We start from the raw sequence: 27,855 nt of genomic DNA, 5'->3' as shown, positions 1-27,855 counted from the left end.
AAAAATATATAAATACAGTTCTTGACTATGCAGCCTAGCAGAATGCTTTTCTGGAAGTCATCACCAGCCAAATTAGAACGGGCTTTTCTGGAAGTTACTGCTGCCTCAGAAAGGTAAGGATCCCCCACCCATCCAAAGTGAGGTTTTTATACTGATTGTTGCGAAGGTTAAAAAGAGGGAGGCTGACAGCTATTTCAGTTTTCAACTTGCACAGTTGTAAACAGCTTTCCACATAGGGTTATTCATTTTATTTCCCTCCTCTCTTCCATCCTGCAGCATCCAATGCAGGCAATGACAGCCTTTGAGCCTTTCTAAGGCTAAGTCCTCCCAGCAAGGTCTTGCTTTTTAAAAACTCTATATTTAGACTAGGACTGGTACAAGCAATACTTTTTTGTGACAGTGCTCACTGGTATGGAGAACTGGCACTTCTTTTGGGGGGTGGTTTGTGGCAGCCATTTTGTGCTGGCACCCATTACACTTTTATTAATATATTACTACTACAACCTTTTTAAAAAACCAAATACTCTACTGGGTACAAAGTTAAAAAGACGTAGAAGAAATAATGAAGCAATTGATGCACTAGTATCTGAAGGAGGAGACAAAGCACCACAGCTGACCCATGACATCATGCTGCCTGAGGCAAAGTACAACAAGATGGTGACCCATTCCATATACTGAAGCGGGCAGTTGACTCTTACTTCAGCAGTGGTGACAGGACAGAATCTTCTATTGCAAACAAGGGCAGCTGAGGACACAGGGTAGTCCATGTGGTATACACAACTCTATTCTTCAACATCTCAATGACTGCTAACCTCTGCTGCCTGAGTCACCTCTGCCTAATGGTAGGGATGGCCCTGCAAAGCACAAACTTACAGGACAAATAATATAAAACAGCAAGGTAGTATAAGCAGGTTTGTTGATGACCATCCCTTTGTTGTGTAGCTTGCTTTCTCTGGAGGTGGATGATCATAAGTCAAAAGAGGAACAGACCCCACCTCTTTCCCAGTAGTTAAGCAAAGCCAATAAATCTAGCTGATCCCTAGGGCTGTGCTGGGCAAAGTGAAGGGGCAGCAAATACTTTGAGAGATTGTATATCTATCTACCTCTTTCTGTATTGGCCTCTGGAGGAAACTGGGCGGGGGGCAGGGGGGAGGCAGAGAGATAAAATTATCACCTTACCTACTTTGTGCATGTGATCCTCTGGGATCAGCATGGCAATTAACCTCTAAATAAGATAATACTTCTGAAGAGTCCTCCATAGATTTCCTTTTACTAATGAGAGGAAAGAATACACCAGGATTGTTCACATAGTACTTTTTTCTTATATATATATAATGAGTCCCCTGCCCCCTGGCCCCTCTCTGCGTGGTACTGTCCTTGTGCATCTGCTCAGGCTGAGAAGTGTGGTGTGTGAACTTGATATTTCCATACAGACAGCCACAATTTGATTGTAGCAGCACTTTCTCAGGTCACTGGTAACTTAGGAATGAATGTTGGATGTCATCTGCTTCTGTTGGTTCATGTTATCCCAATATGTAGAAGGTTGCTATGCTTTTTAATTTGTTTATCATTGATTTTTATTTTTTTAATGCTTTAAATAGTTGTTCTTCTCCACATGAGAATGTGCCTATTTGCACATAGCCAAAAGAAAGTACTGCATGATTTGGCCCATGGCTCAGTTATTTTGCTTATAGTATTAGGGATCTGTCAGCGCTAACCCAAGAATGTAGGAAGCAAAAGTGTATGCCCAGGTAGAACTCGGAATGGAGCTGGATGAAGTACCTGGACAGGTGCTCAGGAGGACCAATTATAGGCTAGGATATTAGCTGACAAGTTCATCCAAAGGCAAAGGCAGTTCCTGCAGTAAGAATATGAACAGGAAGAAGGAAAGAAGAGCAAGCAAGCAGACAGAAAAGTTACTAGGCTGGGTGAAGAGAATCACCATATTAATGGAACTGAACTTAAGCTAAGCAAGTCCTCTGTTTGCAAGTTGTTTCCAAAGGTGCAGTTCCTAGCCTCCCTCTCAGTTTGTTAAAAGCTGCGTCCAGAGTGAGGCTAAGACCAGTTCATATGGAAACAATTTATCTCCAGGGAACGTGCTCTCCTCAAGCTCCATGAATGATGTTGCAGGGAGTAGGGAAGCAGGATAGGAGAGTGAAATTCACACTTCTCTGAATTCTGCAGTGCCGTTTTCTAGGCAAGTAATGTCTACAAAAAAGCATGTAGACATGCCTAAAAATGTTTATATTTGTGAAATATAATTGGAGGCAAACATGTTTATAGAGAGAAATTTTCATTAAAGTTCTGATGACTTAAAAAAAATCCCCACAAACTGAACTTATGATTGCAAAAATTAGAGAAAAACTGAAGGATATATTTGTTCATTCCTAGGGGAAACTAATAGATTGCATGGGAGTGGAAGCCATGTTGAGAGAGCAGTTCTGTCCATATTCCTCCACTGGGCAGCTTTGAGTGTCTCGCCACAAGAGACACCAAGCTAGATGGTTGCTGTTTTGATTTTTTTTTTTATCTTCCCAGACAGCAGTACTACCTGAAAGGAGGCCAGGGACATCCAGACTGCACTTTATAATCCATTGCCTGGGAAAATCAAGCCCAGAAATCTCTCAGTGCAAAAGGGGCAGAATAAATAACCTTTAAGAACAGCGTACATGAAATCTATGGCAATATAAAATAGACTGATTGTTTTGTCTTTGAATTTCTGTAGCAACTGGGGCTTATTTCTTTATTTTTTCTTGAGCGCCCCACCAACCTGCATTACAAATTCAATAAAATCCAGTAGAACTAACTTGGAATCTAAAGGCACCATTGTCTTTTAAAGGCTATACAGTGTGCTGCCACTGCTGCTGTTCCCACCACCACCATTCCTGCTACCGCCACTACCCACTCTGCCGCTGCTGTGTGTCCTGCCATTTTGGGTGAGATCTTGCTGAAAATCATGTGAGATCTTGCGCAATCTGCAAGATGTCACACAAATTTGATCACCCTATCTGATGGTTAGGCCAGCTCTACTGCATCCCACCACCGCTACAGTAAGGTTACCAGATTTTTTTCAATGAATCCGGGGACACTTTAAACAAACAAACAAACAAAACAAATACATACTACACGTTTGGGACGTTGATGCTGCAGCGATGGTGGTGGCAGAGGGGCGGCCGCTGCCTTGACCTCAACCACCACATTTCCCCTTCCTCTGAGGCTTCCATCTCCATGAGCCTGGGCAGCCACAGAGTTGTTGGTTTTTTGGTGGTGGTGGGGAAGCGGTGCGCGGTGGGTCAGGCATGGAAGACGGAGAAGGAGGGCCAAGAGCGGTGGCGGCGAGGCTTGGGCAGCATGATGCTTCCCTTCCCATCGGAGCAGCCCCAATCCCATTCCTACTTGCATGCAAGCAGGAGGGGGCAGGGATCCCTCAGCTGGGAAGGGAGGCTTCCCATTGCCTAACTGAGAGAAACCTGCCCCCTCCTGCTTGCACGCAAACTCCATAGGCAGTGTGAAGCCTCCCTTCACAGCTGAGAGATCCCCGCCCTGCTCCTGCTTGTATGCAAGTAGGAGTTGGGATCAGGGCTGCTCCGATAGGCAGCATGAAGCCTCCCTTCACAGCTTAGTTGCTGGGGTCAGGGAGAGTGGAGGCAGCCCGGTAGCTGCATCTTAGAGCCCCTGCACCACCATCATATGGGGACTTCCGGTGAGACAAAATGGCTGGTGCCATGGAAGCGAGCAGCTCCTGAAGCCAGCCAGAACCAACTGCACTACCAGGCTGGCTCCAGGCTGTTGAGACTGCCACTGCCATGTTTCCCAAAGACATTAGATGAAATCCGGGGACATCCCGGGGATGGAATTGGTCCAGGGACAGATTCGCAAATCCAGGGACTGTCCCCGGGAAATGGGGACATCTGGTAACCCTACACTACAGGCCTTCAGTAAAAGCAGGCAAATTAAATAATACTAAGAATATAAAACTGGGCAATGTTCATGTGCAAAAGTAGGGTTTTGTGTATGGAATGCAGTGGTACCTCGGGTTAAGAACTTAATTCATTCTGGAGGTCCTTTCTAAACTGAAACTGTTCTTAAACCGAGGTACCACTTTAGTTAATGGGGCCTCCCACTGCCGCTGGTACACAATTTCTGTTCTCATCCTGAAGCAAAGTTCTTAACCTGAGGTACTATTTCTGGGTTAGCGGAGTCTGTAACCTGAAGCATCTGTAACCTGAAGTGTCTGTAACCCAAGGCACCACTGTATATTCTTATGAAAGATTGCATTTGTAGCTGCCTGTGATCTGGTTATTTAAACACTACGGCGTCAAGATTTGATAAACAAGTTATCTGTAAAGTGTCTATCAGCAAAATCCTATCCATATTTACTCAGAAGTAAATCACATTGACTTCACTGGGGCTTACTGTACTCCTAGGTAAGAGTGAATACTAATATACACTGTTCATAATTGTAGTCTTGGCACATTCTTATGCACACTTTCCTTAGAGAAAGCCCCCTTGAAGGCAGTGGAACTTATTTGGGAGTAAGCATGCAAAGGATTGCAGCGGAAGACAACAATTCTATGAACATTTACTTGGGAGTAAGTTCTTTTGAAGAAAATGGGGCTTATATTTTCACCTACCCACATCAGAACATGTATACTGTATATAAGAGTAATCTTGCCTAGAAGCAGGAGGTTTATTTGCATTTTAAATGCAAATTGTCAATTAATTGATAATGAAATTGAAGGACACTTCAGCCAATCAGGTCATGCAGATGTACTCTACCTTCGGCTTATGCCAAATTTGATGAAGAAGGAAATTTAAAAGGTTGCATTTTCTCGTAGTCTGTATCCAAAATTAGTATATATGTTTGCTTGCCCACATGTACACATTATAACACTTTCATAATGGTACTTCTACAGCAGTATTCAATGTAGTGTAGATGTACAATTAAATTTTGCATTTCAGGGTGAAACCTCTGAGGCTAACGCTCTTCTAGTAAGAAGAGCTGTAGACAATTGAAACTGACAGTGCTAAGCTGAAATCAATGTCAATAAATTGTTTTAGTCTGCATCTTTCAAAATACTGGTTGGGTTTGAACTGGCTCCCCCCTCCCTTTTTTCTTTTCTTTTCAGAAGCCATTTTGGGTTGTGTAGTACTTTAAAAAGGAAGCATGTATATTCCACCATTCCCAAACTGATTACATGGCTTTTCCTCATACCAATGGGTATTAAGTCAAATGTGGTAGAGCTTGCAGAATCTGACTAGGTCATGGGAGACTAGGATTCAAATCCTGACACAGTCAATAAGCTTCACCCAGCTTTATCTGTTGATGGACGGCCGCCCTGACTCAGCCCCGAGCACACTGACCAGATGCTTGGAAGCTGTGGCTAGATGGCTGCATGGGAGCCAGTTGAAGTTAAATCATTCGAAGACAGAGGTGCTGTGGTTGGGACGACATGGGGTTGAGGGGCCAACTCCCATCTCTTGCGGGATCTCAATTAGTGCCAGCGCCTTCTGTCAAGAGTTTGGGTATAACCTTTGACGCCTCCCTTTCTATGGAGGCACAGGTTGCAGCCACAGCAAAGGTGGCATTTTCCCATCTCTGCTGTATTAAGCAGTTGGTCCCTTACCTTTCTCACCCTGAGCTGGCCACGGTGATCCATGCGACGGTCACCTTCAGTCTTAATTATTGTAACTCGCTCTATGCGGGGCTGCCCTTGAAGCTGCCCCAGAAACTCCAGCGGGTGCAGAATGCCGCTGCGAGGCTCCTTACAGGGTCCTTGCTGTGGAATCACATTCATCCAGTGCTTTACCAGCTGCACTGGCTCCTGGTGGAGTACAGGGTCAGGTTTAAGGTGCTGGTTTTCACCTTTAAAGCACTATGCGGCCTAGGGCCCTCGTACCTACGGGACTGCCTTTCCTGGTATGCCCCATGGAGGACCTTAAGGTCCATAAATAACAACATTTTGGAGGTCCCAAGCCTCAAGGAGGTTAGATTGGTCTCAACTAGGGCCAGGGTCTTTTCAGCACTGGCCCCAACTTGGTGGAACGCTCTGTTTGGCATATAAATTTTCCCTTGGCTTTTTTGCTGAGCAGCACGGATAGCTGGCTCAGGTGAATATCTGATGTTTCCTCCCTTTATGGTCTTGATTTATGGGCTGCTACTAAAATGAGGCTGCATTTTAAGCTGTATTTTAAGCCATATTTTAATTAACTGTTTTTGTTTTTTTTATTACGTTTTATTGTAATTTATATTTGGTGTTAGCCGCCCTGAGCCCAGCCCTGGCTGGGGAGGGCAGGGTATAAATAAAATTATTATTATTATTATTATTATTATTATTATTATTATTATTATTATTATTGACAGTGGGCCAGTTATTATCTCTGAGCCTAAACTACTTCACAGGGTTGTTGTAAGAATAAAATAGATTGGTAGGATTGTCTAGCCCAGCTTGTCCGCAAGAATATCATGGGGGAGTTTGTCGAAAGCATTACTGCAATCTTTAGCTTTTAGAAATGCAAACAACATTGCAGAGAAGCATTACCATGTAACCTCTTAGGATGAAGTAAGAACCTGAACAAAGAAAAGGAAAGAAGCATCTAGCCCTTGACTTGATTATTTTCTTTGTTCTCTGATGTCTCCTTTGCTAATCTATAACAAACAAACTTGAAAGCTTTATCATCGGGTTCACTTGCCAGAGGAAAGAAAGTCTGTCAATTACCCTGGTGTTCCAGCAGATAATGTCATTATTCCTGCACAGGAAAAATGCTGCCTTCATTTTAATAAGGCATTTCAAATGGCAAAATAGGGACAGTGATTTACCAGGGACCAGAAAATGGAATATCCCTGCTGAGTATGGAATTGCGTTTACATGAACTTGCTAAAAGCCAAATAATGGGCCAGGTGAAAAACCTTTAATCAGTTGACAGCCCAAAATACAAACAGCACACTATAATATAAGGAGCGGTGGTTGAGTCCAAAATACCAGATATAACACTTTTAGCTTCCTATTGTTCAACATTTTAAGGATCTGTTCTAGACTCACCCTTGTGTCTATAAATCCTTTGAATTATACTCGGTCCATCAACAAGAGTTTAAGCTGTCCAAGTTTCCTGTAGTTTATAAAAGCTCCTAAGATCTGTGGAAATTCTGAGGTCTAAACATTTGTAAAGAAAACTGTTTGAAGGTGACAAAATATTTTTTGACATGCAGTGCCTCAGCAAAAAAATGTGCACATACAACACACCTGCTGCTGTGACTTTCTTTAAAAGCTATTACACACACGTCTAGAGTCTGCCCTCATCTCTACCAGTTTCAAATACAAATATTTTTTAAAATGAAATCCAGAAGATGACTCTCCCATATTTTGTGGGGGTGAAGATGATGGACATTCCAAAATCAAGAGTTTAATCCAGAAAGCTCTGAGGTGAGTTTTGCATATGTAGAACAGTTTCTGAGCCCCCCGTGTTTTACTTTCTGCTCCACCTTACAAATTTTCACCCTACATTTAGGGGGAAGTTTAGAAGTGGCCTATCCTTTTTTTAAACCCCAGTGGTTCAGACTAAGAAAGACTTTTTTTTTACCACAGACCAGTTCACATGTGTATAGACTATGTTCACAGGGAACCTGAGGCTCACCCCACAGCCACATATAGAACAGTATGTGCAGGCTGAGGTATATCTACACACTTCTGTACATGTTTACATTCTACCCACCCAATCCACTTTTTGTGATGGATGGGTTGTATGTACAGGGCTTATATTTGTACACACATGTCTTGACTCAGAGAGTATATTCTCTATATTATAGCACAGTCTGATATTAGCTCTCATGCCTCACCATATATAGAGACTACATCCTGGGAGGCCTGTTTGAAGAGACCCTCAGAGAGCTCTCTATAAGCCAGGTGGAAGTGTGCTTTAACTGAGTAAATTTGGAGCGCATATGGAGCATTTTAATAGGGCATTCTAAAAAGAAAGAAGGAATCTCACAGCCTCATAAAGTAAGGAATTTATGAAGGTATGCATGCAGGACCTAAACTGTTTGTAGGTCATAACTAGTGCCTTGAATTGTGCCCAGGAGCACTTTGGGAGCCTGTGGGGGTACTTCAGAAGAGTGTGGGCTAAGTAGTTTCTTCCAAATTCTTTTGGACATTTTCAGTGAGGTGGAGAGATTAGCTCAATCAGTGTGGCTAGTTGCTGTACCCAGTTGGCACAGAAGTCGACCCTTTCCCTTCCTACTAAAGGTGTTTTCTACTGAAGCCAACATGCCATTATTAATATGCTTCCAGACAGCTTTCCCTTTGAGAAGAAATAAGATTGACAAATGGGCAAAAAGTACTAGCATGGTCATCTACGGCTATCACTGCTATTTTTGCTCGACGCTTACTCAATTTGTTCCCTATAGCTATAAACACAAGGATGGCAGTTTCTATGCAGATTAAAGGTGTCGGGCACATTGATTCAGCATGCTTGTTGCTCACCAAAGCCCCCTCTTTGAACTTGCTTCTTTGCCTCAAGTGGGTCTGTTGAGGAAGCCCCGGCTTTCCCCCCACTGAGAGAACTCTCTCAGACAAGATGTTACCTGTGTTTTGAGTTGGGTAGAGCGGGCTAACAGGTTAATTACAGTCTGGAAAGGTCCATATAAAAAGAATAGTGATAACAGAGGGAAGGGTGAGTGAGGGGAAATCCTGGATAGTGATTGGCCACTAATCTGCCTATCAAAGCCAGTGAGGAGGGGGATCACAGCACCTGCGATGTTGCAGCTTGAGCTGCAGAAAGCTAAATTAGCCGGTAAGTGAGAAGATCATTTGCCTTTACTGCTAGCAGGGTATCAGGACCCTGTTCACTGAATAATTAAAGTATAGATGCTGTGGTAATTCAGGAAAATGCTGTATGTGTGTGTGTGTGTTTGTGTTTAAACTGAAATGCTGCCTTCCAGAGCCATCGAATCTGAAATAGACAGGGAAGAAATCTCGGGTCTGTTATAGCTTCTTCTTCCCACTGTGACACTGCCTGACTGGTTGCTGGTTTTGTTTGTACGAGCAGATCTTTTTTAGAAAAAGAAATCTATTATGGGAGAGGCAATGAATGCAACATTGGCTAATCATGCTGTGTGTAAGAAATCAGGGGTGCAGCAACGTTTTTGGTGATGTTAATCTCTGTGTTTTTCTGCTTCCTAAGCTAAATAATTAAATACTGACAGAAAACATGACACTGTTGCTTTTTCAGGATTAGAAGAAAATCCATAAAGAAAGTGCATCTTTTATTGTTACTGGGAATTACATGGTCTGTACTGTGTGCTGATTATTTGCTGTTCCGTGTGTTCATTTTTCCATCATTGAAAGGCTATTGTGCATGTTTTCAGTTTCTTAATATCTATCTATCTGCCCATAATCCACGATAGTGCTGTTGCACAACCCACATTTGTTTCAATGGGATTCACAAAAGAGACCTTCCCTGTGGATTGTGCCCTTATGTAACCCTCCAGTTGTGGTTGCACTATTGCCCACTCCTGAAACCTCCCTAAAGGAGTGAGTTTTTCTGTCTTTGACAGCTTGATACGTTCTGGAGAGAGGATGGACTAAGGAGAAATGGATAAACAATACAAATAAATGCAACATGCACATATATTTATGATAAAATAAAATGACATATTTTATTATTGATCTTCTCAATTAAGTTCTGCATTTGCTCTAGATATTACAGGTGAGTTTAATTAAGGTTGCAACATTTGAATCCAGGCTTTCTGGACATCAGGAAATGAAACTCTGTGGAGTTGTAGCGGAAAAGTAAATGGGATAACGTTGCTAAGTACATAATCCCCCAACTTGCATTGAATCTTTCCTGAAAAGCAACCCTTCAGAAGCAACAATTGGTGTGTTTTTTTGTTTTTTGTTTTTTACACAATTAGCACATTAACATGTAGCCAGTTTTGATGGGTTTTATATACATTTACAGAGGTAGTGGTCTTCCAGTGCCTATTAGCTAAGATCACTTAATGTATCCTCCAAGTCTAAAGGCAGTGAATACCAAATACCAGGGAAAGAAAACAGGTGCTGGTGTTTGCTTTCATGCTCTTCTTATAAACTTCCCAGAGGCATCAGGTTGGCTGCCATTGCAAACAAGATCCTGGACTCACTAGGTGGACTAGCAGGGTTCTTTAAATGTTTTTAACTTGGCAGCCAGCCCTGAAGCAAGGACTGCTTCTTTCTTTCCCATCTACCTCTCTCCTCCTTCATGCTTTCTGGTGGAGCCAATCAGAAAAGCATGAGTCAGCCAAGCCATAGAGAAGGGGTCTGGATAGAGAAAGGAAAATATTGCTCAAACCCATCTTCTATGTTCCCCAGCCATTCCTGGATTTTGAGGATTTGAGTCAAACGTTACTCCGAACATAGATTTTCAGTTCCTGTATTGTCCAGGTGAAAATGATATGTGGGTTGAGTGTTAAGTTCCAAACAGTAAATGTTAGTTGGCAGTTCTTTCCTCATGCAAATTTGTGCTGTTGTTGCTGAGTTTGGATTTCCTTGGTAAAGAAATCTGAGGAGAATAGATGAACCACCTTGAAGACAAATCTATTGGTGGAAAAACTGATATATAAACAAATCATCTAAGGCTATAACAAATATTTTTAAATCATAGTCATTAGTTCTATTGATTTCTGAGGCACTCTTGTTGCTTTCCTCAGCTGACAGGATTCTGCCATTCCAAGGGCTCAAATTAGAGGCAGCGTAAGACATTAAATTTGTTAGCAATTGCACAATTATGTGACATTTGATATTATATAGTTAAAAGATTTATATCCTGTTCTTCTGTTGCAATGACAATAATCAAAGTGGCTTAAAACAAATTACAAATATACAGAAGTAATCCTTTAAAGGAACCAACTGCATATTCATTTAGAATTACAAGAGGAACTCTAAACTCTAAATAGATAATTACATAATAACATTTGCCAACAACGTATCAGACAATGTTGTTTAGTATAGACTGTATGTTACTTGTCAAAGCAGGCAACTAATTTTACTGTGTTTCTAATTAATTTTCATTTTCATCAGAGTCCTCTGAGATAGAAAGTATACGTTTGTTAGGCCCTGATGATCTTTGAGGTAATCTTGCTACTTTCATCCAGTGGATTCAGTTATTCTTTCTTCAAGAGTTTTCTCTTCACAGAATTCTCATCTTTTCATATATATAACAATGTGAAATGTAGTCAGCTAGACTCCGTTGTAATTTGTGTAGATGCTGAGAGTTCCTAGTCCTTCCAGAGAAATATATTTCCCAAGATTCCTTTGTTAGAGTAGTTAACTTAGATGAATAATTTAAATTTATAATGCATATGACTTCCCCTCATTTTCTGTCAGAAATGTCTGTTGTCATTCTTAAAGAGTGTCTATACTATAATACTCTGCTTTAGGCTGCAGTTCGTTTTGGTACAAACCAACTGATGTCACAAAATCTTCAGATTTTAGGAAGAGTTGATATTGTAGGCCCAATATTCATTTTGCAGGCCATGAGTGAGCTCTGTCCCCCCATCCCCCGCTCTAGTTGATTGATTAGTGAAAAAAGCACAAATGAAATTGTAAACTGGGTAGCTCTCAGAAGCTGATTGTTTCTACTGAGGTAAGGTTAAAAGACAATAATCAAGGGAAGATGTGGCAGACATGTTTTGGTTTTATATTTTTAAGATATATAACAAAGGTTTACAGAGGAGTATGTTTGTTTTGTCACCAAAACCAACAAAGTGTCTTCTGACATCTTGAAGACTAACAAATTTTATTGTGGCATCAGCTTTATTGGACCCCTTCATCAAGTGCCTGGATGGCGTGGGATTTTCAGTTCATACGCCATGCATCTGATGAAGTGGGCTGTGGTCCATGAAAGCTTGTAACAAAAGGTTGCAGTTCAATGCATACTTACCTGAGCGCAAGCTTCATTGATCACAATGGGATTTTGTTCTAAGTAACAGGAATAGGATTGTGGTGTTACATTTTTCAGAAAAAGTTCTGTAACTTGGTTATGTATTCTACAGTACTACAGCTGTTTTATATTCTCTCTCTTTAAAAGTTAACTGGATGCAAATTGCCGAGGCACCAGAGAACATTTATGTTGAAAATAATGAAATAAAGTCAGGAAATATAAAAATTACAGTCCTCATGGTAGTATTAGTTTGCAATGGTTGAATGTAGTTTTTTAACTGCTGTGATACTGGATTTAATATAATTAATGTAGCTTATGCTACATTAATTATTTGTAAAAAAAAAGCTATTGTAAAGATTTTATAGCCAGTGTATGCAGGATTTTGGATGACTTGGCTGTAAAATATATACTATGGTAAGGAGTTTCTGCTGTGTGGCTTAATTCTATTGTAAGAAGCAGCTGAACTTTTACATTTTCTGACATTTAGTTTTAACTGTTAAAGCTCTGCCGGTATGTTATATTTAAAAATATACTGCAAGTTCTACAATGTTACCGAAACAAAAATAAATCTTTTTCCCAGAGAGACTACCATTTAACATCTGGATTCATGATACAGTTAAGCTGAAGGCCAGCTCTTGAGTTTAAGCCAACTGGAATCTCAGAACTATAATTCTGCACTGGCCACCAGGCTGCAACAACACAGTAACTTTCTATACTCTTTAAGAATTTTTATTAGCTGTAACACTGAGCCTTAGACTCAGCCTATCAATTTACCTCAAGAAAATAGCTTAAATCAATGTACTTTATAGAGTCATAGGATTGTACAGTTAGAAGGGACCTTGTGAGTCATCTAGTCCAAACATCTGCAATGCAGGAATCTCAACTAAAGCATCTGTGACAGATGGCCATCCATCTTCTTCATTGTTAAAAAACCTCCAATGAAGGAGAGTCCACCATCTTGAGTCTGTTGCACTGTCAAACAGCTTTTACTGTCGGAAAGTTCACCCTGATGTTTCGTTGGAATGCCCATTCGTGTAATTTGAAACCATTGGTTTGCTCCTAGCTAATGCTATTCTAGGCTGCGTCAACAGAAGTATAGTGTCCTGATCAAGGGAAGTAATAGCACCACATTATTCCACTTTGGTCAGACCACATCTGGAATACTGTGTCTAGTTCTGGGCGCTACAATTTAAGAATGATATTGACAAGCTGTAACATGTGCAGAGGAGGGCGACCAAAATGACCAAGGGTCTGGAAAGCAAACCTAGTGAGGAATGGTTGATGCAATTGGGTATGTTTAGCCTGGAAAAGAGGAGACCGAAATGAGATATGATAGCCATCTTCAAATAGCTTCTGGAGCAGGAGAAAACAAGCTTGCTCCATCCTCCATGTCACATGGGCTGGGGGAGGGGAAAATCTGGTCATCCAATCTGCTAGGTACTCCCATCTCCCCTGCGTCAAGTTCTTCGGGCCACATTCACATTACTTCCATTCTAGATAAATCTGTCTAATGAATCCAATTTGAATAATTAAATCAAATAATTAAAATAAACGACGTTTCCGTGTGCTCTGGCTTCCGTCACAGTGTTCTGTTGCACCAAAAGTGGTTTAGTCATGCTGCCCACATGACCCAGAAAAGCTGTCTGCAGACAAACACCAGCTCCCTCAGCTTGAAAGCGAAGATGAACACTTCATCCCATAGTCGAATTTGACTGCACTTAACTGTCCAGGGGTCCTTTACCTTACTTTCTTACCTAATTAAATCAAGTAATTTAACTGTTTTTATTAAGTTATGGCCAGCATCCCTTGCCCTTGGGTGCGTGCTTTCCCACATATATAGGTGAAGGAGGTTGAATGATATTTATTTCTAGCTGCATCCCCTCCTGATGCTTTTGATTCTTGCTCTGAACCATGTGTGGTAAATCTTTGGTTCTCCAGATGTTGCTGAACTACAGCTCCCACCACCTCTTGTCATTGGCCATGCTTGCTGGGTCCAACCAGAGTTGTAACTCAGCAACATCTGGAGAACCAAAAGTTCCTGACACCTACTGGTGAGTCAATTCTCACAAGTTTTGGTTTTGTTTTTTTGCAGGGGAGGGTGCAACAAAGGGCTGCAGTGGGGAGAAACCCATAGACAGTCTCAGTGCACACATGGTATTCCTCATATTACCCTTCTGATAATGCTCAGTTATAATGCATAAAGTTATAATGTTATATGGATAATGTCTATATTACCCTTTTGATAATGTCCATTAATTTGTCAACAAATAAAACTGTTGGGTTGTATCCAACCAAATTCTACCCAGAGTAAACCTACTGAAATTAATGTACATATGTTAGTTATGTTCATTAATTTCAATGGGTTTACTTTGATTATGACTAATGTTGGATACCACCCGTTATTTATAACTGAAAAATGTTATGCAGATATAAACATATGCCATTGATGTTTGAAAGAATGAACTGTTCTTGGCTTTTATTTGGAACTTGGGAGACAGACCAAACAATCACAAATGTTGTTTAAAATGAATTTAAGCAAATAGGACACATGCCTTTTGTCTACCCAAAGACAAAAGTTCATTTTAAAATGTAGTCAGTGTTACATTTTGTTGTGGGGGACCTCTGCTTTTACATTTCAACATGTGTGTTGTGTTTCCATGCATATGTGTCCAGACCCTTGCATGGCTAAGGAGCAAAGAACCTCAGATGACACCATAATGCAATTAAGAAGTAGGCCATTCTGCTTTGGAATATTTTGCTATGGTCAAACAACTTTAAATAATAGAATCATGGAATCATAGCAGCCAGTTGACAATATTTGGGTCACTGGGTTGCCGCTTGCAGGTTACATAGGGACAGAGGTGCCCCAGTCAAGATACAGAAGTGAAGCCTTCAGAGACTGATGGAACCTGATGTGTTACTGAAGCTCTGGGGGATTTTCCAGTGGAAAAAGCTCATGATCCTGTTGAAGCCCTCATCTCGCTATGGAATGGTGAGATGAAACAGGTGGTTGACATTATTGCTGCTGAGCATCTTCTCTGGCATTTTGGAGCCCGAGCAGCTCCTTGGTACTCTGACAAGTACAAGGTTCACTAAGAAGCTGACCAAACACTGGTAAGAACACATAATCATGCCTACCATGTGGTAGTGTGTGCTGTGAAGAAGGCTCATTTTGCAGCTTTCATTGTGTCCTCTAATAGCTGACCAACAGAGTTATTTTGGATGGTTTGGAGGTTACTGACTCAGTGTGTGTGGTGCTGGTGGGAACCTCTGGAGCACTCAAAGGCCTGCTTTCCTTCTCTGATCAACTGGCTATGCACTCTGTGCATAAAGTTGCTCAGCTTCAAAGTGCTCTTGACTCTGCACTTGTTGCAGTTGCATATTCTCACCTTTGGGGGAAGCTTGTATAGAGAGCTGTGATGGCGCAGGAGCAGACATTTTTGGAGGACACAAATGATTTAGATCCATTCCAATCTGGCTTTGGTCACTCTGATGGATGAACTTTGCAGACATTGGGACAGAGGGAACGCAACCTTTCTTCTGTTCTTGATCTCTAGTCGGCCTTTGATACCATCAACAATAGTATCCTCCTGGACTGCTCCAGGGAATGGAAATTGGAGGAACTGTGGTTCCAAATCCTACCTTCAGCACCAAGTCCAGAGAGTAGCATTGGGAGAGTGCCTTGTGGCCCACTGGTGGCTACGTAATGGGGTGCCACAGGGGATTATTTTATCTCCATTGCTAATTAATACCGACATGAAGCCATTGGGAGCGGTCATTAGGAGTTTCAGAGCAAAGTATGCTGATGACATTCATCTCTATTTCTCTACAACATCTGAATCAGGAGAGGCTGTGTAGCCCCTAGGTCATTACTTGGACACGATAGTGAAATGTATGAGGAAAAACAATCTGAGCTTGAATCCCAGCAAGATAGAAGCACTGTGGGTCTGAGAAGTTGGTCAGTGGCCTACCTTGGATGGAGCTGCATTCTCCTGAAAAAGCAGGTTCACAGTTTGGGGGTGTTTCTTGAACCAGCTCTGTCAAGGGAGGATCAAGTAGCCTCACTGGCTAGAAGTATCTTTTACTAACTGCAACTGGTTCAGCAGCTATGACCATCCCTGAAAAGCCTTGCCATGGTATTTCATATGCTGGTTACTCCAAGACTGGATTACTACAATGCACTTTGTGTAGGGCTTCCCTCATGCTTGATCTGGAAGCTACAGTTAGTGCAAATGCTGCAACATGATTGCTGACAAGTGTGGCGCCTTGCCAGCACATACCACTTGTGTTCAGGGATCTGCACTGGTTGCAGATCTGCTACTGGGCCAAGTTCAAGGTATTACTATTTGTATAGAAAGCTGTTAACAACCTGGGACCAGTTTACCTATGAGATTGCCTTACCCCACATGTGCCATGGTGGAATTGGCACTACTACAGGTAGTAGTTTCCGCATTTGTAAGAAGGACATTTAGTGTGGCAGCAACCATTGGAACTCCCTACCTATTGATATTAAGCAGGTGCCTGTAATCTTTCTGGCACCTGCTAAGAACATTTTGATGTAGACAAGCCTACCTAGATGCTTAGATAGTTGAGATAATTTTAATCTGTTTTAGTATTTTGACTTTTGTATGTTTTAAAGTATGGAGGCAATTTTAAAATGGATTTTTATTGTTTTATCCTTTTGTAAACTGCTTTGAGGGGTGTTTTTTTACAACTAAGAGGTGTATAAATTTTGATAAATAAATAAACAAACAAATAAAATTTGGCGCTTCAATACAGGCAATACTGGTTTTGCATGGGGGTTCCGTTCTGGACCCCTGCCCATTCTGGACCCCCTGCCCTGCTCCTTGTCATGATGTCTTTATGACGTTTGGGGACTACTTCTGGGACCAGCGCCTTGCACATGTGTGCAATTGCATGTCATTTGGATGAGCTAAATTGGTCATTGCATGTATTTGACTCACATTCCAGTCTCGTTTAACAGGCTGCATTAAGGATGCTTTACAAATCTGTATTTGGAATCTTTGTTTAGGATTTTGATGATACCGTTAAATCTTGAAATTAACTTTCATGCCTTGAAAATGAAAGGACCCCAATTTGGATAGATAAAAATCTCAAACACTTGGCCATTCAAATAGCCATTATCAACTCTTGGGTTTCTAGCACTACCTGTAGTTCTCTACAACCTTTGGAAATAACTCTGCTTTTGGAATTGGCTAGCTTTCTTCCAGCTTTCGTTGAGTGCTATTGTTTCTAATTGAAGCTGTTTCTATAAACTGCCTGGAGATCAAGTCATTTGTTACTGCCTATAGTTATTTAGTATGGTTAATGTCTGCAGACTTGGAGTCTCATAAAAGAGACAGGTCCTTATCAGTAATCAATATCTGCAATATTTGCTCATATAAATCTGCCATTAGAGAGTGATCATTTGAAATTAATTCAAGCCAGAGGACTCCATTATGGTGCATGTTATTATAGTAGAAACAAAGAAGCCCAATGGAAGTGGCATTCTTAAGTTTCAAGCATGCAATGATTGGAGCCTTTTCCCGGGAGGGTATTGCTCTCATTTGCATGTATTTTCCTTATTCAAGCCACAGCAAGGGGATGTCCATATCCCCACATAATAAAGAGGAGCTTTGCAGCCTGGGGATAATACTGTATGGAAGGGATCTCCACCTCCCAAATTGCTAGAGAAATGTACCGCACTCAAACTTTGGACAAAAGTAGGAGAAGCAAAAACAGGGAGGTTTCATTTCAGGATGACTAGTCAGGAGGCACTTATAATGGACCTTTCTGTGCCATAGGCAATAGAGATACATTAAAAATGGTGCAGCAGTAGTTAATAGGGACATAGATTCCAGTGACGTTATAGCACTGTCAGTATGTGACCATGGTGGATGTGCTGTAACATCGCTAGAGAAAAAGAGACTTGAGAATCATTGTTGACAGAAACTAAATTTAGTGGATTGTGCAGGGAAATAGTGCTATTCCCCCATGTTGGAAGTACTTGCCAGGGCAATTTTGTCTAGATAGACAGTGATACGTTTGCAATCCCCTTGGAAAGCGCAGTGTCTAGAAAATAAAAGGCCCCGGTTCAATGCAACTAATAAGTAGTAATAAGGGAGAGACAAATTTTCAAAATTGCAGAACACTTTAAAAAAATGTAGAATGCTGTAGCTGTTTATTTGTATGACAACCAAGTCCTGGCCCAGCATGTTAGGGACACAGTAATTATGGCTGCACCGGTTTCTTAATTTTGCAGAATCCTTGTAGTTGCACTCCCAAACCAGAAAATGATCTAATTGTCTTTACAGATGATCTGGTTAGTTTTATAGTGCAGCAAATGAGTTGTCCAAACATCTTCCTCTTCCTCCTCCTCCTCCTCCTCCTCCTCCTCCTCCTCTTCTGCTCACCCTTCACTAACAGGTCCCAGGGTGGGTTTCAACAAATTAAAATTCAGAATTAAAAACAGTTCAACTTGAACTTATGAGGAAGGTGGAACTGCCAAGATGGGCCCCTCTGTTGTTCTTAATACCTGGGAGGGTTTGAAGGGAAGGAAGGTAGTTTTTTGAGACCTAAGTCGCTGGCAGCCAATGCAGTTGTTTTAGAACAGCGGTTATATGAGTTTTAAATGCAAGCCCAGCCAGTAATTTGTGAGCACCTGTGAAAAGTGCTTCACTGAAGGGATTTCTTTACAATGGATTTAGTCTGAGCTATCTGAGTACACCTAGATCACACTCCTCTACTCCCAATTAGATACTGTGCTCTTTGATTTACTTCTAGTTTTGGATGAACAATATGAAAGCAACAGTCATCTAAGAAGAACTAGACACTCTGTTCATTTTCCTTCAATACATATTAATCTCCTCTCAAGTTGTTTTCCTGGATTTGGTCTCTTTCCCGTTGTATATTGACTCACAGGGCTGCAATTAATCTCTCTGCATAAAATGACTTCACTGTGTTTGGGTAGTAATCCTTTTGAAAATCAGGGCACAATCTGTGCAAACCTGCAAGTTCATTTTTCTATGAGGGATGACCCAGCTCCTCTGCCTCCTATATGGGAACTTCCTTCTACTGTATCCTGCCTTTTCAAAATACACAACACCTTTTCTGAGGTGAAAGGAGCTGCAGTCTCTCAAGGACAGCCAGTGCTCTGACAAATGGAATAAATTTCTTATGTGCTGTGAAGGAATAATTTCAGCTGTTTCATATCTACACAGCTATAGGGCAATCTAGCTTCTTAATATAATTATTGCCAATATACCACAACAGGGGCCACAGGCTGGTCACAGATAAAGAAAACATCTCTAATAGAATTTTCAGGACATGTGACAGAGGAATTCTAAAGTAGGGCTGTTGGCGAGTTGTTTTCTCAGCTAGTGGCTGATTGGTATAACTAGGTAGGCCTTGTAATTTGAAAATTGTTCTTTTCAAGTACATGCTCTATTCCCTGCTGTGAAAAGTGTTTGCTAACACAGCTGAGGTGATGCTGTACGACCTCTAGAATATCCTTCCATTTTCTCTAGTCTTGTAAAGTCAGTGTGAACTTTATGTGGCCTTTTTATTGATTACAAAGTCTAACTAGGGCTAGCACTGGACCTACCGGTATGTGTTTATCTTTGTTTGAATGTGAAATTTTAATTGACCATGATACACACACACAAAATTTCAATTAAAAAAAACACAGATGCACAAGAAACACAAGGTTTTTTTAAATTAAAAACAACAGAAATACCAGGTACACACAAGAAACATACATATACCCTTCACAATACTAATTTCCACTCCCACTCACATTATTCTTCCCTTCTCGTGCATAAGGTTCAGACACACAAAAGATTTGGGGGGGGGGATCAAAGTTGTTGCTGGACATATGGCAACCCTGCATGAAGGTGAGGGGAAACACCTGGACAGCGAAGTTTGCTGTAAATGCTCCCTCCTTCATGATTTGGGATTGTGATTATCAAACAATTTTGTTGTTTGTAGCCAATGGCCATTACAATACAATGTGAACACATATTGCACAGCTGCAAAACAGAAAAAAGCATTGCATACACCAGAACAAAAAAAAGTCTGCTGTTAATTTTGGGGCCTAATACAAGCTGCTCACATTGGTGTGTAAAGCCCTAAACTCTCTGCGGATCTTAACCCTGGGCAGGTCTGTAGGGATGGAGATGGTACTTGCTGGGACTGAAATGAGTTGGCTCTAACAAGTCATGCAAGGGAATTCAGAGGAGCCCTTTCTTACTATGCTACCTAACTTCAAACATGCATTTTATGTGTAACTTGCAGAATCCAAACATCCCTGTTGTGAGAGATTGGCAGGGTGCCTTCTTCATACATCTTGCATTAAATTTGTTTGTGAGGAGGCATTGCTTTGCCTGATGAAAAACCCAATTATTCACACACACCCATTCTTACCTCTGTAATTAAGATGTTGTTTTCTAAAGCACTTTGAAATCTAATTACAAACTACATTCTGTAAATTAATAAATGGATGTAAATGTATGATCTACAAATCGTATTTGCACAATGATAAGGATTTCTTTCCAACCATTTGATAAATCACCAGTTTTGATTTGCTTAATCTGAAGAATCATATAAGCTTAGCAAGTTGTAGTTTTGTGTTGGATTTTTAAATAATTTCATGTAATTGGATATTTGTTAACTGAATAATCATACACGTTTTCAGTGATGTATTAGTCATAGCTATGCATGTGTGTGGTGCTTGGCTTCTGACCTTGAACAACACATGTCTAAAACTACCCATAGCATTTGTGGATTGAGGGGTAGGTTTGTTCGTTTTTGTTGGGTGGTTTACCTTAATCCTCTTTGCAGAGGAGCATTCAATTTTGCTATGGCATTGATGCCTGCTTTGCATTATATAAAAACATATACAGTAAATTTCAACTGATTTGAGAAACATTCTAATAACTGGCTGCAAATTGGGTAGCAGTTAAACACAGAAAATTCCCAATGAAAGCAATAGAACCTGTATGCATGTAATGTTGCACAGGGTTTTGCCCATCAGAGATAGTTTTTGTTTTTAACTCTTACTTTACATTTTTACCCACCCTGAAACCTCCCACACAGATATCAGTAAAAGTAAGACAGGCTTAAAATTATTCTAGCCTGAAACAAGTGTGAGAAGAGCCAGGTGTGTCTTCCTCAGAAGGTACATTCCACAAGTTCAATGCCATGGCTGAAACGTACACTTCTGATACTTACTATTAAAACAAAAAAAAATCACAATTTACTTAACAAGAACAAAATAATGTGAGGATGCACAAAGAATATTATAGAACATTGGTTAACACTATATTGAATCTAAAAAATAGACATTATTCCAAGTTATTTACAAAGTTATTGTTTATCTTCCAATTGTTTCTAGACAGTATCAATGCCATTTTCATTAGCCATGTCACATTCTATACTTTCTTTATGCTTTTAATTTCTTCTTTATTTTCTTTATTCCATTTTTGTTTGAACATCTGGCATTTTCCATATTGATGCAATTTATATTTTTCCTAGTTTTAATATGTGTGTTACCAGTTCAGTATCTTCAGTTACTAGTCCCATTATATAACTTATTAAAAAGGCCAAGTGTTCAAATGGAAATGATATCCATAGTTTCCTTTAGTAATTCTATACAGTTATAGGATATAACCATCAAAATAATTGTTGGACATGATTATCAAATGTTGGTGCTAAGATGCTACTATTTGACACATGAATGTCATTCCGTATTAAAGTATTTCTCCATAAGTAATCTTCTTCCTACCATTGTAAGTCTAAACCATTGCATCCAAATAGCAGTGGTAGCTTTAAATGCATTCAATACGAACTTCCTCTTTGCTGGACTAATGCTATGGTGAACTTTATTACACATAAAAACTTTGCTCAAGGATTTGCTATGGATAGCTACTACTACTACCCTGATGAGCTAGAAAAATAATACAGAGTCTGCCTTTGTCTAGGAATAGGGGCAGCCAATGTGGTACCTTCCAGATGTTGTTGAAACCCAACTCCTTTCAGCTCTAGCCAGATGGTCAGTGGTCAGGGATGATGGGAGCTGTAGTCAGGCAACATATGGAGTATACCACAATGGCTACTGGTAGTCTAGTTCTGCCTGAATATTTAAAATGGAGTGCATGTGGTTTTTGTTATTCTGTTGGACTTTATTATAGGACATAGTAAAATATCTGAATGCACTGGCTACACTGATATCTTTGGCTCCAAATTAACATGTCACAGCATGGTCTTTCATTTTTAATAGGGTTTCAAATGGAAACATTCTTAATGGATAAAGCTATCCAAGAATGAATGTTTATATTGAGTTAACACCCAGTGCTTGTACTAGGATAACAACCAAATGGACAAAGAATGTAATGGCCAACAGGCTTGGAGGAAAAGAGTCATGAACAAATGTGGGCATACAGAAGTGAGCAGCAACCAATATTTATTCACTCACTCAGCTGTGGATCATATAGAAGCCTATTTTGGCATATTGATATATAAATTAAATCATCATTATCTTTGTGGCAGCATCTCCTCACACACCTTTCTCCACACTTTTCTACTATTGGGTGGGCCTTCTGTTTGCATCATTGCAGTACAACTAATATGGAAATTCCATGGGTCAAGCACAGCATGGTATAAAAAACCCCCTTTAAATAAGCTCCCAAATTTTTATTCATTTAGCTTGCTTTTAACATATATTTCCTATTGAGCTAGTTTTTATAATCTCCTCCCCCCCGTCTTCCCATTTTAAAAAATATTTATTTTGTTTTTAGCTAAATTTTTGGCTTTTGATACCTGTAATGGTTGTATCGCTGGGGTGTGGGGAGGCAGGATTGAGGAATAAAACCTCTCATCTTCTCACCTCCACTTTTTCACTGAACACGTCAGATCAGATTTTCTCTGCCACTCTATCTTTGTTTATAGTGTTTTTCAAATTGATCAAGTGCTAAAATAGGTTTAGCTTTTGGAGGACCAATATCTATGCTCACCTTTGTGAACTTTCATATTTCCTAAGTAGGTCCAAATGAGCAGGTAGAAAGAACAGTGTCAAGTGGCTGGAGATTATAACAATTTAAGAGTATGCAAAGTTGATAGGCAGTTTACATGCAAGGGGTGAAGGACGTGGTGTTTAACTGTCAAATGAAAGGCTAAACTGAAGCAAATTTATTTATTTGCATATGTCATTTGCCTTGTAACACAAGCTCTCTTGGCGGCAAAGGGCTTTTATTAAGTGTACTAGCAAAATACTACAATGACAATCAGGGTATGTGTGGAAGGCCTACAGAAGGCCCCCAGGGGCCACAGGCCACCCAATGTCAGGAGTGGGTTGGTTTAGCCCCATAGCTGCATAGTCCCAAGTGCAGTGGTTCTCTCCCCCCCCCCATACAAGCGTTTTAAAAGCGTTCACTCAGGGCCATCATTATGACAAGTAACTTGCTCTGATGTATGAGATTCCCCACATTGCAATGACACAAAACTACCCTGTTCATTGCCAATTTTCATTCATTGATCACAGCCCGTTTTTGTTACCTCTAAACTACTATTCCTATTTTGTTCATTTTTTTGCTTTTTGGGGGTGTGGTGATACCTTGTTAATATCTTGCTACTGTAGCTTTTTGCAGCTGTCATTTTTCAGGGTTCAGCTTCCTCCCCTGGATCTCTAGAACTTAAACATTGGAGGGATGGTGCTGGATGCATTTTTGTCTCTAGAGCACATGCACATGAGCACTAAGGCAGAATGCAGTGCATGGTCTGCCATTTCACGCGTTCAGCTGTTCAGTTAGATTTTGAATGGCAATCCCAGTCGCAGTGCCTCCCCATCACCATGGCCTAATACTATGGTGAAGTGTGACAGTACAAACTCAGGAAAATAATGATCTGGATTAAAAATGGCCACAATTTTACGGATTAAAGATGTAGGTGTAATCAGTAGGGCTGGAACCCCAGTCTTTATGTCCCTCCTTCCACCTAATCTCCCATGTGCCTCCTCCCATCTAATTACAAGCAAAACAGTAACAACATGAGCCAAAATAAAAGCCAAAATAAGAAATGAGGAGGAGAAGGAGTAAAAATGGAAGGGAAGCTTAATTACCAGGCAAAATTGTGTGCTAGTCATCCATATATTTTGCTTCTTGTCACTAAAGAGGGCTAGGAAATCTTGCCAGGTGTTGCAGACCTTTTCAAGGATACCGTGCTTGACATAGTCCACCCCTTTCTTTTTTCCACATAGTTTTAATAAAAAATACTAACCCTGTTGTGACTTATAAATGAGTGGAATACAGAATATAGCAGAGTAATTGAATGCAGCATATGAAATAATAGAGCCTTCAACAATACATAAGTGCAAAAAGTTCAAGTGGTGATCTCCAGTAAACTTATTTCAAGCATGTCACTATTTTCAGCATTGGAGGGCATAAGTTATGTTTCTTGGTTGCACTACTAGGGTGTGACTGGATGTTGGTAACTGGCTATTATATGTGCATACACAAACCATTCTATTGTGTTTATCAGATTTTTTGTTGCTGTATTTTTTGTTGCTGTTGCAAACTCTGTTCTATTCGTATATACTTAATCTTTGCTCCTCTTTCTCCTAGGTTCCAACTATGCGAGTCCCCGTCCAGCTCATGCCAACATGAATGCCAATGCAGCTGCAGGGCTTGCACCTGAGCATATCGCTACTCCAGGTGCAGCCCTTTCCTGGCAGGCTGCTATCGATGCTGCCAGGCAGGCCAAATTGATGGGTGCAGCCGGCAATGCAACAATATCCACCGCCAGCTCCACACAGAGGAAACGGCAGCAGTATGGGAAACAGAAAAAACAGGGTACCACCACAGCTACACGTCCTCCCCGGGCACTGCTGTGTCTAACACTGAAAAATCCCATCCGGAGGGCATGCATCAGTATTGTTGAATGGAAATATCCTTTTTGATGGAGTGATATAAGTCAGTATGCAAATGTGATTTACACATGTGACCAAGCATGTGCATTAGGTTGAAGGGAGCACTAGGAGGAACTACATGAGCAACAACATATGGTTGGTCTCCATCTAGATCAGTGGGGGTAGATCTTTTATGACCTTGGTCAATCTTCTGGGGGTTGCATGCTGGTGGTGGGTATGACCCAAAGTGACTGTGACCATCTCACCTAAACATTTGTGTATGCACACACGAACACACACGCACACTAACGGCACACAAGCCCTTCCTCTTCAGCTTATTTCTGCAGATAAACTGAGTAAGGGGTGAATCACCTCCTCCATCCTCATCAAACGACCATTTTGATGAGGAAGGAATGGCCAATTTACACCCCCCACCAGGGGTATGGACAGAGGGGTTTAAACCCCAGTGGTGTGCCCACTTAGTTTTTTGCCAGGGCCCAAATTGGTGGGGTTTTGGTGGGGGGAGATGCATCGGGACCTAGGTCTAGACTCTTAAAGCATAAGGACTCCTACTTGTGGCAACATGAAATTGCTGCAGAATGCAGGAGCATTCATGGGCCATCCTATGCACAAAATGGATGGTTTTTGGCTGCTGTGTAAATTACATTGATGGATACCAATAGAGCCATTGTCTATAATCGTTCAACAATTAAATATTGGCTCTAGACCTGAAAAATAAACCCAATTTCAAATGACCAAGTATTCAAGAACCCAAGCCTTTAAAATCCACTTGGACCCCCCCCCCTTAATCCAGATTTTCTGATGTAGCCATGGTTTTACCTTGACCTATATTGTTCACTTGTGCAACTTTTATTTGGCAAAGTCCATGTGGAATAGGCTGATAGTAATAGGAAGGTGTAGGTTGCAGTCTGAAGTACATTCACTTGGGAGCGGGGTCCATTACAAGTAGAAGTATTTAAGATTATTACACTAAAACACCATCTTGCAACTGCAACAAAAGGATTATTGTTAAGTGCCAATCTGGCTACTATTACAGCTGATCTGGTAGCAGGACCTGATGGCATTGATGCTAAGTATTTGGTGGTTGTGGTTTTTTTAAAAAAATGCTTGGTCTATGAATCTTGGAATGCATGTTGGAGAAAGTGCCCCCCCCTTCTCTCCTCCCTCCCTTCTCTTGCATGCTGGCATTGGCACTTCATTTGTGGCTTGTGTTAAGACAGACATTTTCATTACATGCAAACTGGAAAACTCTAGTTTGATATCAGATAATAAGCCAGGATGTTATCCACTTTGGACATAACAAGTCAGGAATAAAATGCCAAAGCTGGCACACAAAGCTGGGCTTAAACACACAGATTCTGGCATTGTTCTATCTAATTTGGGCCTGAGATTAAATCTCTGGTGCACAGACTGTTCACAATGAAACTTGGAGGAGCAAACAGAAAAATGGATTTTAAAAAACCAAAGTACCATAATCTTAATAAAAATATTATCAAAGTACCATAATCTTATTAGATGCTGTGCAAACAACTTTTGCTTTCAGGATTTTGGGTGGAGATAAAAATGGGTCAAGAAAGGGTTCACAGATATTCTCCATCAACTCATTTCCCCCCCTGTTTTTCAGGTGATAGTTTTTTAATCCTCTCAAGCAGTTTTATTTGTTATCCTTCCCAACATAGACACTCAAAACCATGACGGAAGGCTAATTTGGGATGGGTAGTGGGATGGTGGCGGCAAACCTATATTGGTTACTTGCTTGGCACCTTGCCAACCATACATCTTTAGGCAGAGCCCACAAGGGGAGGCCTGATATAAAGTATGAAATCAGAGCTGGTTGAACAGATTGATGTGTTGCAAAGTAGGAGGCTGAAAATGACTGAGCAATGTAGTAATCTCTTGAGAGTTAATGGTCTTACTGAAAACACATAACAAATAAACAGTTGAAATCCTCTCAATGACTCACCTCAAATACCAGGTTCCTGAGCAGAGCACATACTTATGGCCACTATGGACTTGTTGCTGAAAAATAGCATCTCTTTGGTGAGTCCACCAACTCCACCCTACTGTAATTTATGTAACAACATATTGGCCTAGTTTGTAAATAATACTAAGCTATGATTAACATTAACCATAGTTAATGCTAACCATAGTTAACACACGATAATGGAAGCTAGTGTGTCTGGCAGACCATAATGTGAACCTTGGCTTGTTACATTCTTGTCCTCCCCCTGTTAAAGGAAACACAAGCCAGGAATTGCTGTTCTTCACTTGCAGCTCTGTAGCTTTTGGCCTGTGGCAGCTCTTTAACCATAATTAAGGATAAGGTCTGGGCTTGCACATAAAGTTAAGTAATAGTTAATATTAGCTAAGGTTTAGAAACGAACTACAAACCTTGGTTAATGAGCAGTCTATAACCATAGTTAATAACCAGTGGTTTAGTTTTATGTTCAAACAGGGCTATTCTAATGTTCTTAATGTGTCTTGATAATTCAAAACATTGGTAAGCAACATAGTTTGTGCTAAGGTGCACCTTTTTTGGGGGAAAGGATAACATTTAATGCACAAAACTGGGACTCTTCTGCAGACTAATACATTTTCTACTGAAAGAAGAGAGGAGAGGGGAAAACATGTTGCTATAATCATTTCGCATACTGAAAATACAGTTTCAGCCTGTTTCTGTTGCACACCCAAGAGGATGTGAATGCAAGAAAAGCCCTGCTGGATCAGAACAAAAGGCCCATGAGGTTCCCACATTAGCCAACCAGGTGCTTTTGGGAAGCCCGCAAGCAGGACAATGAGGGACAACAGCTCTCTCCAGCTGTTATTGCCCTATATACCAAGCCTTGGTATAAAACTAATGTGAAACTGCACTAAAAAGCTCCATTAAATAGAGCTTAATATATCTTAATTAATGGTTTTCAAGCCAGGTCATAATGAAACATTTCAGCTGTGCATAACAAATTCTCCTACCTCTGACCATTCACTCTCTTACCTTCCATAATTTGTACTAAAAGGAAACC

The 27,855-nt window shown here is 40.7% G+C and overlaps 2 protein-coding genes across 3 annotated transcripts in view; both read left to right on the top strand.

The window, feature by feature from the left end:
* The window catches only part of LOC310826186 (tigger transposable element-derived protein 1-like), a 1,677,490-nt gene that overhangs the window by 120,929 nt on the left and 1,528,706 nt on the right, over positions 1-27,855 (top strand). The window lies entirely within an intron of this gene.
* CACNA1C (calcium voltage-gated channel subunit alpha1 C) overlaps positions 1-27,855 on the top strand; it is a gene marked incomplete at its 5' end in the record, with an annotated part of 442,620 nt that overhangs the window by 22,748 nt on the left and 392,017 nt on the right. The window contains one exon of one of the 2 annotated variants that reach the window (XM_083699782.1): positions 24,531-24,853. The exons of the other annotated variant lie outside the window; for it this stretch is intronic. Within the exon in view, the coding sequence (XP_083555908.1) occupies positions 24,531-24,853 (323 nt within the window). The remainder of the gene's footprint in view (positions 1-24,530; positions 24,854-27,855) is intronic. 2 annotated transcript variants of the gene reach the window in all.

The sequence above is a fragment of the Podarcis gaigeae genome (genome assembly GCF_964106915.1).
Source record: "Podarcis gaigeae genome assembly, chromosome: 10".
NCBI classification, from domain to species: domain Eukaryota; kingdom Metazoa; phylum Chordata; class Lepidosauria; order Squamata; family Lacertidae; genus Podarcis; species Podarcis gaigeae.
The sequence above is the reverse complement of the archived record's forward strand: the minus strand, read 5'-3'. Positions and strand labels throughout refer to the sequence as shown.